The sequence below is a fragment of the Euprymna scolopes genome, chromosome 46 (genome assembly GCF_053919585.1).
Source record: "Euprymna scolopes isolate OS-2025 chromosome 46, ASM5391958v1, whole genome shotgun sequence".
NCBI lineage: Eukaryota > Metazoa > Mollusca > Cephalopoda > Sepiida > Sepiolidae > Euprymna > Euprymna scolopes.
This window is the reverse complement of record NC_136527.1, coordinates 94,242,564-94,256,602: the sequence shown is the minus strand read 5'-3', so window position 1 is coordinate 94,256,602 and position 14,039 is coordinate 94,242,564. Positions and strand designations below refer to the sequence as shown.

General features: G+C 38.0%; 1 protein-coding gene across 1 annotated transcript in view; it reads left to right on the top strand.

Moving 5' to 3' along the window:
* The window catches only part of LOC145270060 (nuclear valosin-containing protein-like), a 32,179-nt gene extending 21,954 nt beyond the window's left edge, over positions 1-10,225 (top strand). Inside the window, exons 5-10 of the mRNA XM_080125662.1 lie at positions 1,016-1,118; positions 2,189-2,273; positions 4,100-4,624; positions 5,381-5,465; positions 5,993-6,057; positions 9,553-10,225. Coding sequence (XP_079981788.1) covers positions 1,016-1,118; positions 2,189-2,273; positions 4,100-4,624; positions 5,381-5,465; positions 5,993-6,057; positions 9,553-9,765 — 1,076 coding nt within the window. The 3' untranslated portion in view covers positions 9,766-10,225. The remainder of the gene's footprint in view (positions 1-1,015; positions 1,119-2,188; positions 2,274-4,099; positions 4,625-5,380; positions 5,466-5,992; positions 6,058-9,552) is intronic.
* Positions 10,226-14,039: the final 3,814 nt, after the last annotated feature.

Here is a 14,039-nt window from a genome sequence, read left to right as displayed (position 1 = left end):
CTTATAATATATACTAATCCTTATTTAAGAAGCTCAGTGTAATTCCAAAAGGACATAATGTAAACATGTTATAAGGTATTTACAGCTTCTTTTCCAATTTTCGGATTTTTTTTCATGGATGAATTGTTGCTATTTCTTCTGATGAGTTAAGGGCAAAATAGATTCACTGATTGATATAATAATTAAGTGATTGATTTTGTGTTACGAAACACATACTCTCAAGAATTGCATAAGTCAACTTTTTCTTTTTTTTTTTTTTTTTTTTTTACAAGGTGGTCACCACTTATCAAGGCCCGGAAGCCACTCAGAGATAAGGGTTATTGCATGTACAGTACGTTAGTGTTGGAGATCTGATAAAGTGTCTTACTTAAGGGGGCAGTTCATCAGGAATTTGTTAACATTGGACTTGTAGACATCCAGGTTGTAGTCAGGTGGGAAACAGGCAACCGGAACAGAGTTCCACAGGTGTGCACTTCTAAGAAAGAAGCCTTGTTTATGGAATCTACGTTTTGATTTTGGCACAGATAAAGAGTGGGGCAAATTTTTGACAGTGGTTTCAGCTAGACGGGTGAGGGAGGGGGACCAAAGATTGGAGCTCAGACAAGCACCTGCCATGGTAGTAACGATAACACAAAGACAGGCTCGCAAGAAAGAGAAAAGGGCATCACCCAGTAGGCCACGGAGCCTATTTTGTACTCTGTCAAGGCAGGATAGGCTGTTTTTAGCAGCTCGTGCCCATGAAACTTTTGCTGTCCTGTTTATTATTTAATCGTTTACTTTACTAATCGTTTTCTTGTTACGAGTACTTTTACGGGTCTGTGTGTTTATCACCGTTCTTCCATATACGGGCGTGGGTGTGTCTGCATGCTCTTGCGTGCAGTTCACTGTTATATGTGTGTGTGTGTGTGTGTGTGTGTCAACATTTTTTAGCTTTTCTATTTATCTACCACTTACCTAACTTTATGAATATAGAATTATCTACTTTTTTAAATTTGTTTTGAATTCTATTGCGTAGCCTACGAAATCATTTGTAAGGATGAACCATCTTCGGAAGAGGCGGATGATTTTACGAGTCAGTTGGAAAAGAAGCACATTGCTAGTAAGAAGAGTGGTTTCCGGTAAGTATTACTGGTTATTGATTGATTATTACTGATTATTGATTATTTTAATAAAATAACTCTTTAACACTAGCGGGACCTGTAGAAATTCCACAGGGGACTGCTTCATATCTAATATATTGATGTTGGCATTCTGTAGATGTTCAGCGTGAATGGAGACGCCCTGATATTATTGTAGCTCTTTTGTTAAAACTGCAAAAGTGTTTATACATCGGGATTAGTGGCGCCAACTAGTTAAAAGTACTCTTTTGGCAAGCATGCATATAAAGAGCACTTTTTTTTTTAGTCGGTGCAATTACCCCTGGATTTGGTGCAATTACTCCGAAGTACGGTATGTAAATAACAAAGCGCTGTTTGCAATTTGTTTACATTGGACTTGCAATTTGTCATTTTGCAGAGGGAGGCAACTCTCGTTTACTAAGAGATTCGTTTACGTTTTCATTAAATTTTTGAGCGAGCAGCTATGGAACGTCGCAGACTGAGACACCAACGAGCGGCGACCACTCATCATCCAAACTCAAATCCTGTCTTCCCGTGCTCTATCTGTGTAAAGCAGTGTAGACGACGCATCGGGCTTCACAGTCATCAACGGAGACATAGAGTCAATTTTTAAAAAAAAATGGAGACATCGTCATCCACATGGATGGTTGGTTGTTTTTGTTTTACGGCATATCAACGTTTTTCAGGTTATTTAATGCCGAATCTAGTTATTTTGAGGAACGATTATTTAATGGAGTATATTTGTTTTTTAAGTCGGATTCTATTTAACTCATAGTTAGGACCCTAACAGGGTCAGAGTGGACCTGGGAGCAATGGCAATTAAAGGGTGGTTCCACACTCCCCAAGGCCCGCAAGGTGGCGGCCTCACCATCAGATATAGTTTTAGGTCATATCCAGGACCCCAGATGGATGGACTATCATAACTAACTAGCTAGCTTGTCCAATCAAATAACGACACTTTGTTACTGCAATACGATCAGGGGAAAAAAAACGTTATCTAAATATCTATCCAGTTATGTGTGAACTTGAAATTCTGATCTGATGTTTGGTTTTCCGTCTTCCTTCTCCAGATACAGTGAGGATTGCATCGATGCCGAAAGCGACACAACGGAGAAAAGCTTTTCCTCTGACAACGCTGATTACGTCATGTACAAGGTATTCACATTTTAACATCGACATTTCTTTTTGCGTTAACATTTCTTTATTGACTACGTGTATGTCTATGCAGTAGAACCTCGGGATACGGTGGCCCTAGGATACGTTGTTTTTTAGTTTACGATGTGGAATACAATGTTTTTCAAGCCCCTAGTTACGGTATTTGCCCCGCCTTACAGTGTTATTTATAATGTTATTTGATTATATACATGTGTATTATATATTGTACTGTATTTTGTGTTGTAATTTTTGATATGTACTTTTTTTTAGCCTCCACCATACGGCGATTTCACCTTACGATTCCAACCCGCGAACAGATTAATGCCATATTCTGGGGTTCTACTATATATATATACATATATATATATATATATATATATATAACTTCTGATAAATATATTATTTTCACTTTGACTTTCCATGTCTCACTGACTTTAGCAAATAGGGTGCATACCTTTATAACTATTTGCTAATATTTTCACTCCTCTGATGAGATGGTAGACATCGAAACCCTATAGGTTAAGGAGATAAACTTTCTAAAACATTCTTTGTCTTGCTTAGAATAATAAAAATTCTTTGATATGAAACTCAACCACTTCATTTCATTTCAATGAGAGTTTTTTGAAATTCATTGAATTACAATTTAATATATATATATATATATATATATACACACACACACAGACATACATACATACATGTAGCCAGCATTGTATAATTGAAGAAACATATTTTCACATATATATATTACTAGCAAAAGTACCCGTCGTTGACTGGGTTCAAAAACAGCCTACAGAAAATGGACTCTGATTTATGAAAGTATGATAGGTTATCAAAAGGAAGGGTTGTAATGAGATAGCTTCGAATTTGGGGGTATCAAAACCAAAGCAAAATATGATGAAAGTAAACATAAAATAGATAAACCCCATAATTTGTTATACCATACCTGTTCACACTGAAACACTTATCACAATATTCTGTGGATCTATATTAAAAAACCTTGTTAAACTTTGTGACATATTTCCATTCTATGGAGGTCAAGCGCAAACGAACACCCCATAATTTTATTATACCATATTTCTTCAAACTGAAACATAATTATCAAAGTATACTTACGCAGATAGATATGAAAAGTCTTTATTAAAGTTTGTGCCTATTTCCATTCTATGGAGGCGAGGCGCGAACGCAGACCCTACAATTTTATTATACCATCCCTATTTAAGTTAAAACATACTTATCAAAGTATTATTATGTACATCTATATCAAAAACACTTGTAAACGTTTTTTTTTTACTTTTTAAATTTTTTATTTCCATACTTTGTGGACCAGGCGCGTATGCAGACCCCACAATTTTAATGAATCATCATTATGCCAGATCAAACATACCCATTCCTGTGTCTCGATACATCATTATATGTGATCAGTTTTCTATAATAGTCAACCATATAGGAGCCTATTCGTGACCAGACACAACACAGACGTTCAGGTTTATATTATATTATATATATATATGGAAATTTCTCCTTTTATATATACCAATCCTTTAATTTATGAAGCTCAATGTAATTACAGAGCATATAACAAATAAATGACAAAAGTCTATATTCCAAATTTTAAGATGTTCACCATCTTACCATTTATTAATGCTTTATTCTGGAGTTCTACTCTCTATATATATACGTATATGTATGTCTGTGAATATATATATATATATATATATATAAATTATTTACTATAATAATTTTTTCCTGAGTTTTTATTTTTAATTTAAAATTTTTTTTTTATTTCTCATTTGCTATTCCTAACGTTTTCGTATTTTCCGCAGGACACAAACGCAATGAACAACTTCATGACCTCCATCTACCAGAATAACAAAAAGACGGAAAAATCCAGCAACGTCATGGAAGTACCAAATGAAACAAACGTTTCAAAACCGACATTACCAACCTCCACGCCTTGCAAGCGGGTTTCGTCTCCGGCCCCATCTCCGACCCTGTCGGTCCCTTCTGCTCTCACTGGCATGTCTAGTTCCTCGAAGACACCATCCCATCCACCCAGCCCTCATCACAAACCGTCTCTCACCCCTTTGTCCACACCAGTCGCCTCTTCCACTCCTTACATAATGAACCACTCTCCCATACATATGGCTTCTAACAACAAAAAATCCAATACTAATCGTTCTTATTTGGCAGATGATGTAAATTTGACCAAAAACAAAATGGTGGATGGAAATCGACTGAAAGCTTACGATTCCAAAAGGTTCTCAGCTCATGATGTAACCCCAACTCAACCGAATGAGAGGAGAAAGAATGCGACATCAGACGTTGTCTCTGCCGTGAAGGCGTCCAAGGTTGGTATAATGTTCGGATTTCTATTACTTTGATCTTATAGTTTCGTATACATTCATGTCATGATTGTTGAGTTCCTTTGACCTCATCCCCCTACCGTCGATATCTCACTAATCGTAATTTTGCACGTGTCGCTTTCATGCAAATTATTATGATTGATAAGTATTGAAAATATTTGAGGATTTTGCTTCTGTTTCTGAATTTTTGAGATGAGGATTTGTTTTTTATATTATTTGGATTCTTTGGACTGCTGTTCTCATCTTGAATGTTATGGTTTATATAATCTCTAACCTTCACGTATGTCTTGTCGGATTCTGTAATCTTTTTGTCGAACCCTGGGAATCTTTCTATCGAACTTTGGGAATCTTTCTGTCAAACTCTGGGAATCTTTTTGTCAAACTCTGGGAATCTATCTGTTTAACACTACATTCAGATTCAAGTTTCTTAACAACAGCATCAGTGACAGTTGTTGCTGGTATGTATCGGACGACTTTTAGAAATTAACTTTGAAAATAACCTATCTCTGGCCAGGTCTTAATTTATCCATCTTTCTTAATTGATCCGTTTGCACTTAATGATCACAACTTGGATTTTTTAAAAATTTTACACAAACATTAGTCATGGTAAAAGTAAATTTTTCACTTGTGAAAGGGGGACCCCACATGCTCAGCTTGTTAATTCTTATCCTTCAGGTTAGAGACAAGTGGTGAATTCCAATTAAAAACAAAGCCACTAATACTGCTTATTTATTTTTTTAGGATGCAGATATTCCATCATCAAAAAGACCGAGATTGTCAGAACGTTCACGGCAAGAACAACCAGATAAAAATACACAAAGCAAAGGTAGGTTTTAAGATTAACTCTTAATAAAACTCTTTAGAGTAACTTTCAATTTGCATCTTAAAACGGTACACTTATATCCAGTCTATTGCTAAGGTCGTTGAACAAATGATTGGATCATTTTATCGCTCCAGAAAGCACCCAACTCCAGATACAAGCCTATATCTAAAATTTCAAGTGTGTAGACCCCAAATTGTCGAAGGAGTTTGGTAGGGTTGTCAACAGTCAAATTGTTGAACTTTGACCCCCTTAACAGCTTAATTTCTGGCCCAAAACCAATCACATAGATTTTCCCAAATCTCAGTACCCTGTATATCAAATTTCGAGTCTGTAGACTAAAAATTGACAGAGTTATTGCGTAGGGAAATGTACACAGACACGTTCACTTTTATAGATATATAGATTTGGCTTGTGTAAATTACATGATAAAATATTTGCTCTACTAATAAGAATTTTAGTATTGAACACTATCGGAAATATCTCTACTTTATTATTGAGTTTTAATTTATGTTATTTTTGTCTTTTTTTAGAGTTTGGATTTCAGATTTCAAGTACAACTTTTGCTGATGTTGGAGGTAATGAACAGTGTTTATTGGTACGTAATTATTTTACTTATTTCCATCTTTCTAGCTGCTTATATATATATCTGACTTTTTCTCCTTTGATCTTGAGCAAATGGTACAATGGGGAAAGCGGTGGCTGGTTACTTTTAATACATCTAAAACCAAACTTCTATCTTTACATCATCAACACTCTGATCCCTATCTGGCATCAATTGAAATGAATGGCTCTCGTCTTGGGGAGGCTCCATGTTTTAACAAACTTCTAGGCTTGACCTTTACTCCTGATCTGAAATGGAACACATGCATCAAATCCATTGCCAAGGCCACTGGAAAAATGGTAGGATCCTTCTACCGCTCTAGTAGATATCTCACTCCTGATGCAATTCTCTACCTATATAAAAGCCAGGTACGGCCAACGATGGAGTATTATTGCAACATCTTTTTTTTTTTTTTTTTTTTTTTTTTTTTATTCAATTTTCACTCCAAACAAGGCACAGTGCCACTTTGAAGCAGGGGGCTACTATTAGGGACTTAATTAGCTGGGTCATTATGAAGGGAGAAGAGTAGAAAGATGTTTGTTAACATTACACTTGAACTTCTGCATATCATTGCAGTTGGAAAAGCAGAATCCCGGAAGGGAGTTCCAAAGACCAGCAGTTCTGGGGAAGAAACTATTGGAGTAAAAGGCTTTCTTGCACCTAGGGATCTCTACTGTAAAGGGATGAGACCTAGTAGCTTGTCGGGTTTGTCGGGGGTAGTTACGTCGGGGAGGTACAAGTGTTTGCAGTTCGTCAGAGCATTCACCATTAAAGTATTTGTAGAACAGGCAGAGGGATGCCACAGTTTGTCGATGGGACAGAGGCTGAAGCCTAGATGACAGTTTAGGACCTATCAGGTTGGCGACTCTCTTTTGAACCCTGTCCAGGAGCGAGAGACAAGCAGCAGATGCACCAGCCCAGATGTGACAACAGTACTCCATACATGGGCGAATGGTTGCCTTATAGAGGTATAGGATACTGTCAGGCATAAGTAGTTTTCTAGCACGGTAGAGGGAGCCAACCTTCCTTGCAGCAGCCTTGGCAATGCTCTCAATGTATCTATTCCAGTTCATATTCCCTGTAAACGTTAGGCCGAGGAGTTTAAAAGAAGTACTTTCAGGCAATGTGTTCTTGGCCATTGCTATTGGTGGTAGAGAAGGTTTCTTGTAGTTATTGAAGGAAACAAGCTTAGTCTTAGCAGCATTGAATGTGACCGACCATTTTTGTCCCCATTCCACTACGGATTGGAGGTCATCCTCTAGTGTTTCTGCCATTTCCTTGGATATGTGTTCATTTGTTATAGAGAGTGGTGTCATCGGCAAATATACCCATCTCCAAAACAATTTTATCAGGGAGGTCATTTATGAATATCAGGAATAATAGAGGTCCAAGGATAGACTCCTGAGGTACTCCCGCATTTATGTCATATTGTTTGGATGTACGACCGTCGAGGACAACTTTGATTTTTCTATTACTTAAGGATTTAATTACTTTATGAATTCTTCCAGTGATTCCATATGATCTAATTTTCCTTAGGAGACCATCGTGCCATACCCTGTCAAAAGCCTTAGATATATCGAGGGCTACCGCTCTACCCTCCCCTGTTTTATCCAATGAACGGTATATACGTTCAGAAACTACAGTTAAGATATCTGCTGTTGAACGGGCTTGCCTGAATCCATATTGTTTGTCAGTCAGGAGTTTAGCAGCTGTTAGGTGCTGGACTAGGGCTTGATTAACTAAGGACTCAAATATTTTGGCGAAAAGCGGGAGGAGGCTAATGGGGCGATAATTTAGTGGGTCAGTTCTTTCACCAGAATTCTTGAAGACTGGTACTACAGAGGCAGTTTTCCAGCAGTCGGGAAAACAAGATTCGTTAAGGCATTTATTGTAAAGTTTGGAGAGAACTGGAGCAACCACGGCAGAGCATTTTTTTAATAGCACAGCCGGGATGAGATCTGGTCCACATGCTTTTGAGGTGTCTAGGTTTTTTATAATAGCATGTACCTGAGAAGGGGTGATTTTCAAATCGTCTAGTGTGGCGTCTGTTCGCAGAGGAAAATCAGGGAGTGAGTGGTGTACCGAGTTCAGTGTGGAGTTTGAGGCAAACCGACTGGCAAGCAGATTAGCCTTGTCAGTTGCCGTGCAAGCAACCTCATGATTGTTTGTTAATGGGGGAATAGTTGACTGCCCATTATTAACTACGCTTAACGATGCGCTTTCTGGTGGTTTCAGAGTAATCTGTCTTAGCTGTCTCTATCATTCTCTTACAATTATTTCTAGCTTCTATAAACTTCTGTTTGTTTGAGCTGGACTTATGTCAGTTGAATCTGCGGAACGCATGCTGCCTTTGACATATGGCAGCTGCACAAGCAGAAGTAAACCATTGGGGAGAGTGGGGCTTGCTATAGAATTTCCGTGCGGGAACATGTGTTTCAATAGCAGTTTTGAACCATTCAGTGGTCTCATTTGCACACTGTTTCGCTGGAAGAGTAAAGATATTTTGCCATGGGGCATCTCTGATGAGCTCCCTGATGGCTTCCCAATCAGCCTTTTTGTAATACCTCGTTGTTTTGAGTAGTGGGTCTTCAGTTTTAGGGCGAGAATTTAGGCTGATTTTTACCATTATCACAGCGTGATCAGCATTTCTGAGTGGGCTGTGGGCATTTGTTATACAGTCATTGGGAACCGTTGTCAGAAAGAGATCTAGAAGTGAGGCATGTTGATCGTGCTGGCCTGGGAAACGTGTTGGAAATGTAACCAACTGAGATAGGGAATGGGATAAAGAGAAGCTATGTGTTGCGCTACCAGCTACATCTGTGTGATTAGAGAATCCTAGCCAGTTACTGTGGTGGACATTGAAGTCACCAAATACATGTATTTGTGCGCTAGTATCGAGGGAGAGTGCTATATCTATGCTGTCTGAGACTTTGTTTATTAGGGTACAGTCTTGGTTTGAGGGAGAGCGGTAGAGAAAATACAAGTAGCTAATATTGTGTTGCATATTTAGTCTGAAGCACATAAAGGCCTGGTCCTCTGATTCTAGTTTTATTTCTCTAGTCAGGGGGAGGGTGTTACGAATATAGACTCCAAGTCCATGCATATGTCTGTCCGAATCCTTACGGTAGAGTGGGAGATAACTAGGCATGTTAAAGTGGTTAGAGGGAATGGAGGAGTGAAGGTTAGTTTCACTTAATGCTAAGATATCCGGGGTGTTTACAAGGAGAAATGACTCAACATCATCTAAGTTAGTTCTAAGCCCGCGGATATTAGTAAATGCAAGCCTCAAGGGAGGAGGCAGGAGATGCTAGAAAGACCTTATTATGCCTTGACAGAGTTTAAAACAGACTTCGTAATCTAGTGGTGGATGCCCTTTTCTCTTTTAAACGTTTTATTTGTAACACAACTTGTTCCCAGGTAACATCGGACCTGTACAACTAAATATAATAAGATATTTTTTTTTTTTTTTTGTTATTTTCATCTTTCTAGGATATATGCAAAATTCTGGTCCACATGAAACATCCAGAGATCCATCGTCAGCTGGGTGTCACTCCTCCACGAGGTCTTTTACTCCATGGACCTCCAGGCTGCGGAAAGACGTTACTGGCTAATGCCATTGCAGGGGTAAAAAAAAAAAATCACAATCTTTGTTTTTTAAATTTTTTTAACAGGCAGGAACATTTCCAGCGATCACCACTTTGAAACATCTCTGCCTTATTAAAAACGCGTAGGAACACGACGTTGTGAATGTGACCACACGCATGCATAAAAGCAAAGGAACTATGTTTACACTCCGTCGCGCTCGAATACGGTGATCAGTCCCGAAGAAGCAGGCAGGCACTATAAAGACATTTACCTGCCAATACCAGACCACTTTCTCTCCAAATTTTCAAGTGCAACACGTCATCATGAGACATTAATACACCCAGCATGGTTTTATGTGGGTCGCAAATTTGGAGTCGGCTTTCAGCTGTCATGTTTGCTGAATCTTCTAGATAGTTTTTATTTTTCGATAATTGTTGAGCATTTGTGCATTTTAGATCTGGAGGACACTTTTTTTCTTGACTGGATAGAGGTCCTAATAGCGAGTTACTATCCAGTCATGGCTGATGGAACAAGAACATGCTACCCCTATGAAGTAAATAAAGGGTTCCACTTGAAATTATGTCCAAATTCCTGAGTTCGCCAGAAACATTCCCGAGTTTGACAAGATACACCTAAAGAAGGTCGGAGGTTACATCGACTGAAACGTGAAAATCACACTCAAGATGAATCTAAATAATACGAGCTGATTTTATGTTCTCTCCTTCTGCAAACCAGGTGCTTTGCCTGGGTTGATCTGGTCAATATAAGATCTTTTTCTTTTCTTGTCGACAAATCATCCAATTCCATGATCTTTTTGTGGCCATCAATGACAGATTCATCTACTTCTGAAGAATTGATCTATGAAATGTTTATGCCATTGTTTCATAATATCTAACCAGTACTCCTGATCAGTGCTGAAGAATCCTTTGATTTACGACAACAGAAGCAGAGAGGACGGACCAAACACCGACCTTTTTTTTTTTTTTTTTTTTTTTTTTTACACAGTGATCACCACTTATAAAGGCCCGGAAGCCACTCAGGGATAAGGGTTATTGCAAGTACATTACGTTAGTGAGGAGATTTGCTGAAATGTTTACTTAAGGGGGCGGTTCATTAGGAATTTGTTAACATTGGACTTGAAGACATCCAAGTTGTAGTCCGGAGGGAAGCAGGCAGACGGAACAGAGTTCCACAGGCGTGCAGTTCTAAGAAAGAAGCTTTGTTCATGGAATCTGCGTTTTGATTTAGGCACAGATATAGAGTGGGGGAAATCTATAAGGTGGCCAGAAAGTGGGTGCTCATTTTAAGTTAAATTTACATGGAAACTGATCAACTACTTTTCGAAAAACTAATTTCTTCATATCATGAAAATCATTTTTTTGCGACGGAAACGGTTTTAAGATTCGGTTTTAGCACACCTAAATCTACAAAAAAATTATTTTCTTATATATGGACGTGAGACGGGCCTTAATTTAAAATAATACCAGCGTGTATTCAATTGAAATTTCTAAGTCCAAACAAGAGGGGACGTAGGTATAGGTAGATGAGAATCCTATAGACCAAGTCAAGTCAACGTGTATTCAATTGAAAATTTCTAAGTCCAAACAAGAGGGGACGTTGGTATAGGTAGATGAGAATCCTACAGACCAAGTCATCTCAACGTGTATTCAATTGAAAATTTCTAAGTCCAAACAAGAGGGGACGTAGGTTTAGGTAAATGAGAATCCTATAGACCAAGTCAAGTCAACGTGTATTCAATTGAAAATTTCTAAGTCCAAACAAGAGGGGACGTAGGTTTAGGTAAATGAGAATCCTATAGACCAAGTCAAGTCAACGTGTATTCAATTGAAAATTTCTAAGTCCAAACAAGAGGGGATGTTGGTATAGGTAAATGAGAATCCTATAGACCAAGTCAAGTCAACGTGTATTCAATTGAAAATTTCTAAGTCCAAACAAGAGGGGACGTTGGTATAGGTAAATGAGAATCCTATAGACCAAGGCAAGTCAACGTGCATTCAATTGAAAATTTCTAAGTCCAAACAAGAGGGGACGTTGGTATAGGTAAATGAGAATCCTATAGACCAAGGCAAGTCAACGTGTATTCAATTGAAAATTTCTAAGTCCAAACAAGAGGGGACGTTGGTATAGGTAAATGAGAATCCTATAGACCAAGGCAAGTCAACGTGCATTCAATTGAAAATTTCTAAGTCCAAACAAGAGGGAACGTAGGTATAGGTAAATGAGAATCCTATAGACCAAGGCAAGTCAACGTGTATTCAATTGAAAATTTCTAAGTCCAAACAAGAGGGGACGTTGGTATAGGTAAATGAGAATCCTATAGACCAAGTCAAGTCAACGTGTATTCAATTGAAAATTTCTAAGTCCAAACAAGAGGGGACGTTGGTATAGGTAAATGAGAATCCTATAGACCAAGGCAAGTCAACGTGTATTCAATTGAAAATTTCTAAGTCCAAACAAGAGGGGACGTTGGTATAGGTAAATGAGAATCCTATAGACCAATGCAAGTCAACGTGTATTCAATTGAAAATTTCTAAGTCCAAACAAGAGGGGACGTTGGTATAGGTAAATGAGAATCCTATAGACCAAGTCAAGTCAACGTGTATTCAATTGAAAATTTCTAAGTCCAAACAAGAGGGGACGTAGGTATAGGTAAATGAGAATCCTATAGACCAAGTCATCTCAACGTGTATTCAATTGAAAATTTCTAAGTCCAAACAAGAGGGAATGTAGGTATAGGTAAATGAGAATCCTATAGACCAAGTCATCTCAACGGGTATTCAATTGAAAATTTCTAAGTCCAAACAAGAGGGGACGTTGGTATAGGTAGGTGAGAATCCTATAGACCAAGGCAAGTCAACGTGCATTCAATTGAAAATTTCTAAGTCCAAACAAGAGGGGACGTTGGTATAGGTAAATGAGAATCCTATAGACCAAGTCAAGTCAACGTGTATTCAATTGAAAATTTCTAAGTCCAAACAAGAGGGGACGTTGGTATAGGTAAATGAGAATCCTATAGACCAAGTCAAGTCAACGTGTATTCAATTGAAAATTTCTAAGTCCAAACAAGAGGGGACGTTGGTATAGGTAAATGAGAATCCTATAGACCAAGGCAAGTCAACGTGCATTCAATTGAAAATTTCTAAGTCTAAACAAGAGGGGACGTAGGTATAGGTAAATGAGAATCCTATAGACCAAGTCAAGTCAACGTGTATTCAATTGAAAATTTCTAAGTCCAAACAAGAGGGGACGTAGGTATAGGTAAATGAGAATCCTATAGACCAAGTCATCTCAACGTGTATTCAATTGAAAATTTCTAAGTCCAAACAAGAGGGAATGTAGGTATAGGTAAATGAGAATCCTATAGACCAAGTCATATCAACGTGTATTCAATTGAAAATGTCTAAGTCCAAACAGGAGGGGACGTTGGTATAGGTAGGTGAGAATCCTATAGACCAAGTCAAGTCAACGTGTATTCAATTGAAAATTTCTAAGTCCAAACAAGAGGGGACGTAGGTATAGGTAGATGAGAATCCTACAGACCAAGTCATCTCAACGTGTATTCAATTGAAAATTTCTAAGTCCAAACAAGAGGGGACGTAGGTATAGGTAAATGAGAATCCTATAGACCAAGGCAAGTCAACGTGTATTCAATTGAAAATTTCTAAGTCCAAACAAGAGGGAACGTAGGTATAGGTAAATGAGAATCCTATAGACCAAGTCATATCAACGTGTATTCAATTGAAAATGTCTAAGTCCAAACAAGAGGGAACGTAGGTATAGGTAAATGAGAATCCTATAGACCAAGTCAAGTCAACGTGTATTCAATTGAAAATGTCTAAGTCCAAACAAGAGGGGACGTTGGTATAGGTAAATGAGAATCCTATAGACCAAGGCAAGTCAACGTGTATTCAATTGAAAATTTCTAAGTCCAAACAAGAGGGGACGTTGGTATAGGTAAATGAGAATCCTATAGACCAAGGCAAGTCAACGTGTATTCAATTGAAAATTTCTAAGTCCAAACAAGAGGGGACGTTGGTATAGGTAAATGAGAATCCTATAGACCAAGGCAAGTCAACGTGTATTCAATTGAAAATTTCTAAGTCCAAACAAGAGGGGACGTTGGTATAGGTAAATGAGAATCCTATAGACCAAGTCAAGTCAACGTGTATTCAATTGAAAATTTCTAAGTCCAAACAAGAGGGAACGTAGGTATAGGTAAATGAGAATCCTATAGACCAAGGTAAGTCAACGTGTATTCAATTGAAAATTTCTAAGTCCAAACAAGAGGGGACGTAGGTATAGGTAAATGAGAATCCTATAGACCAAGTCAAGTCAACGTGTATTCAATTGAAAATTTCTAAGTCCAAACA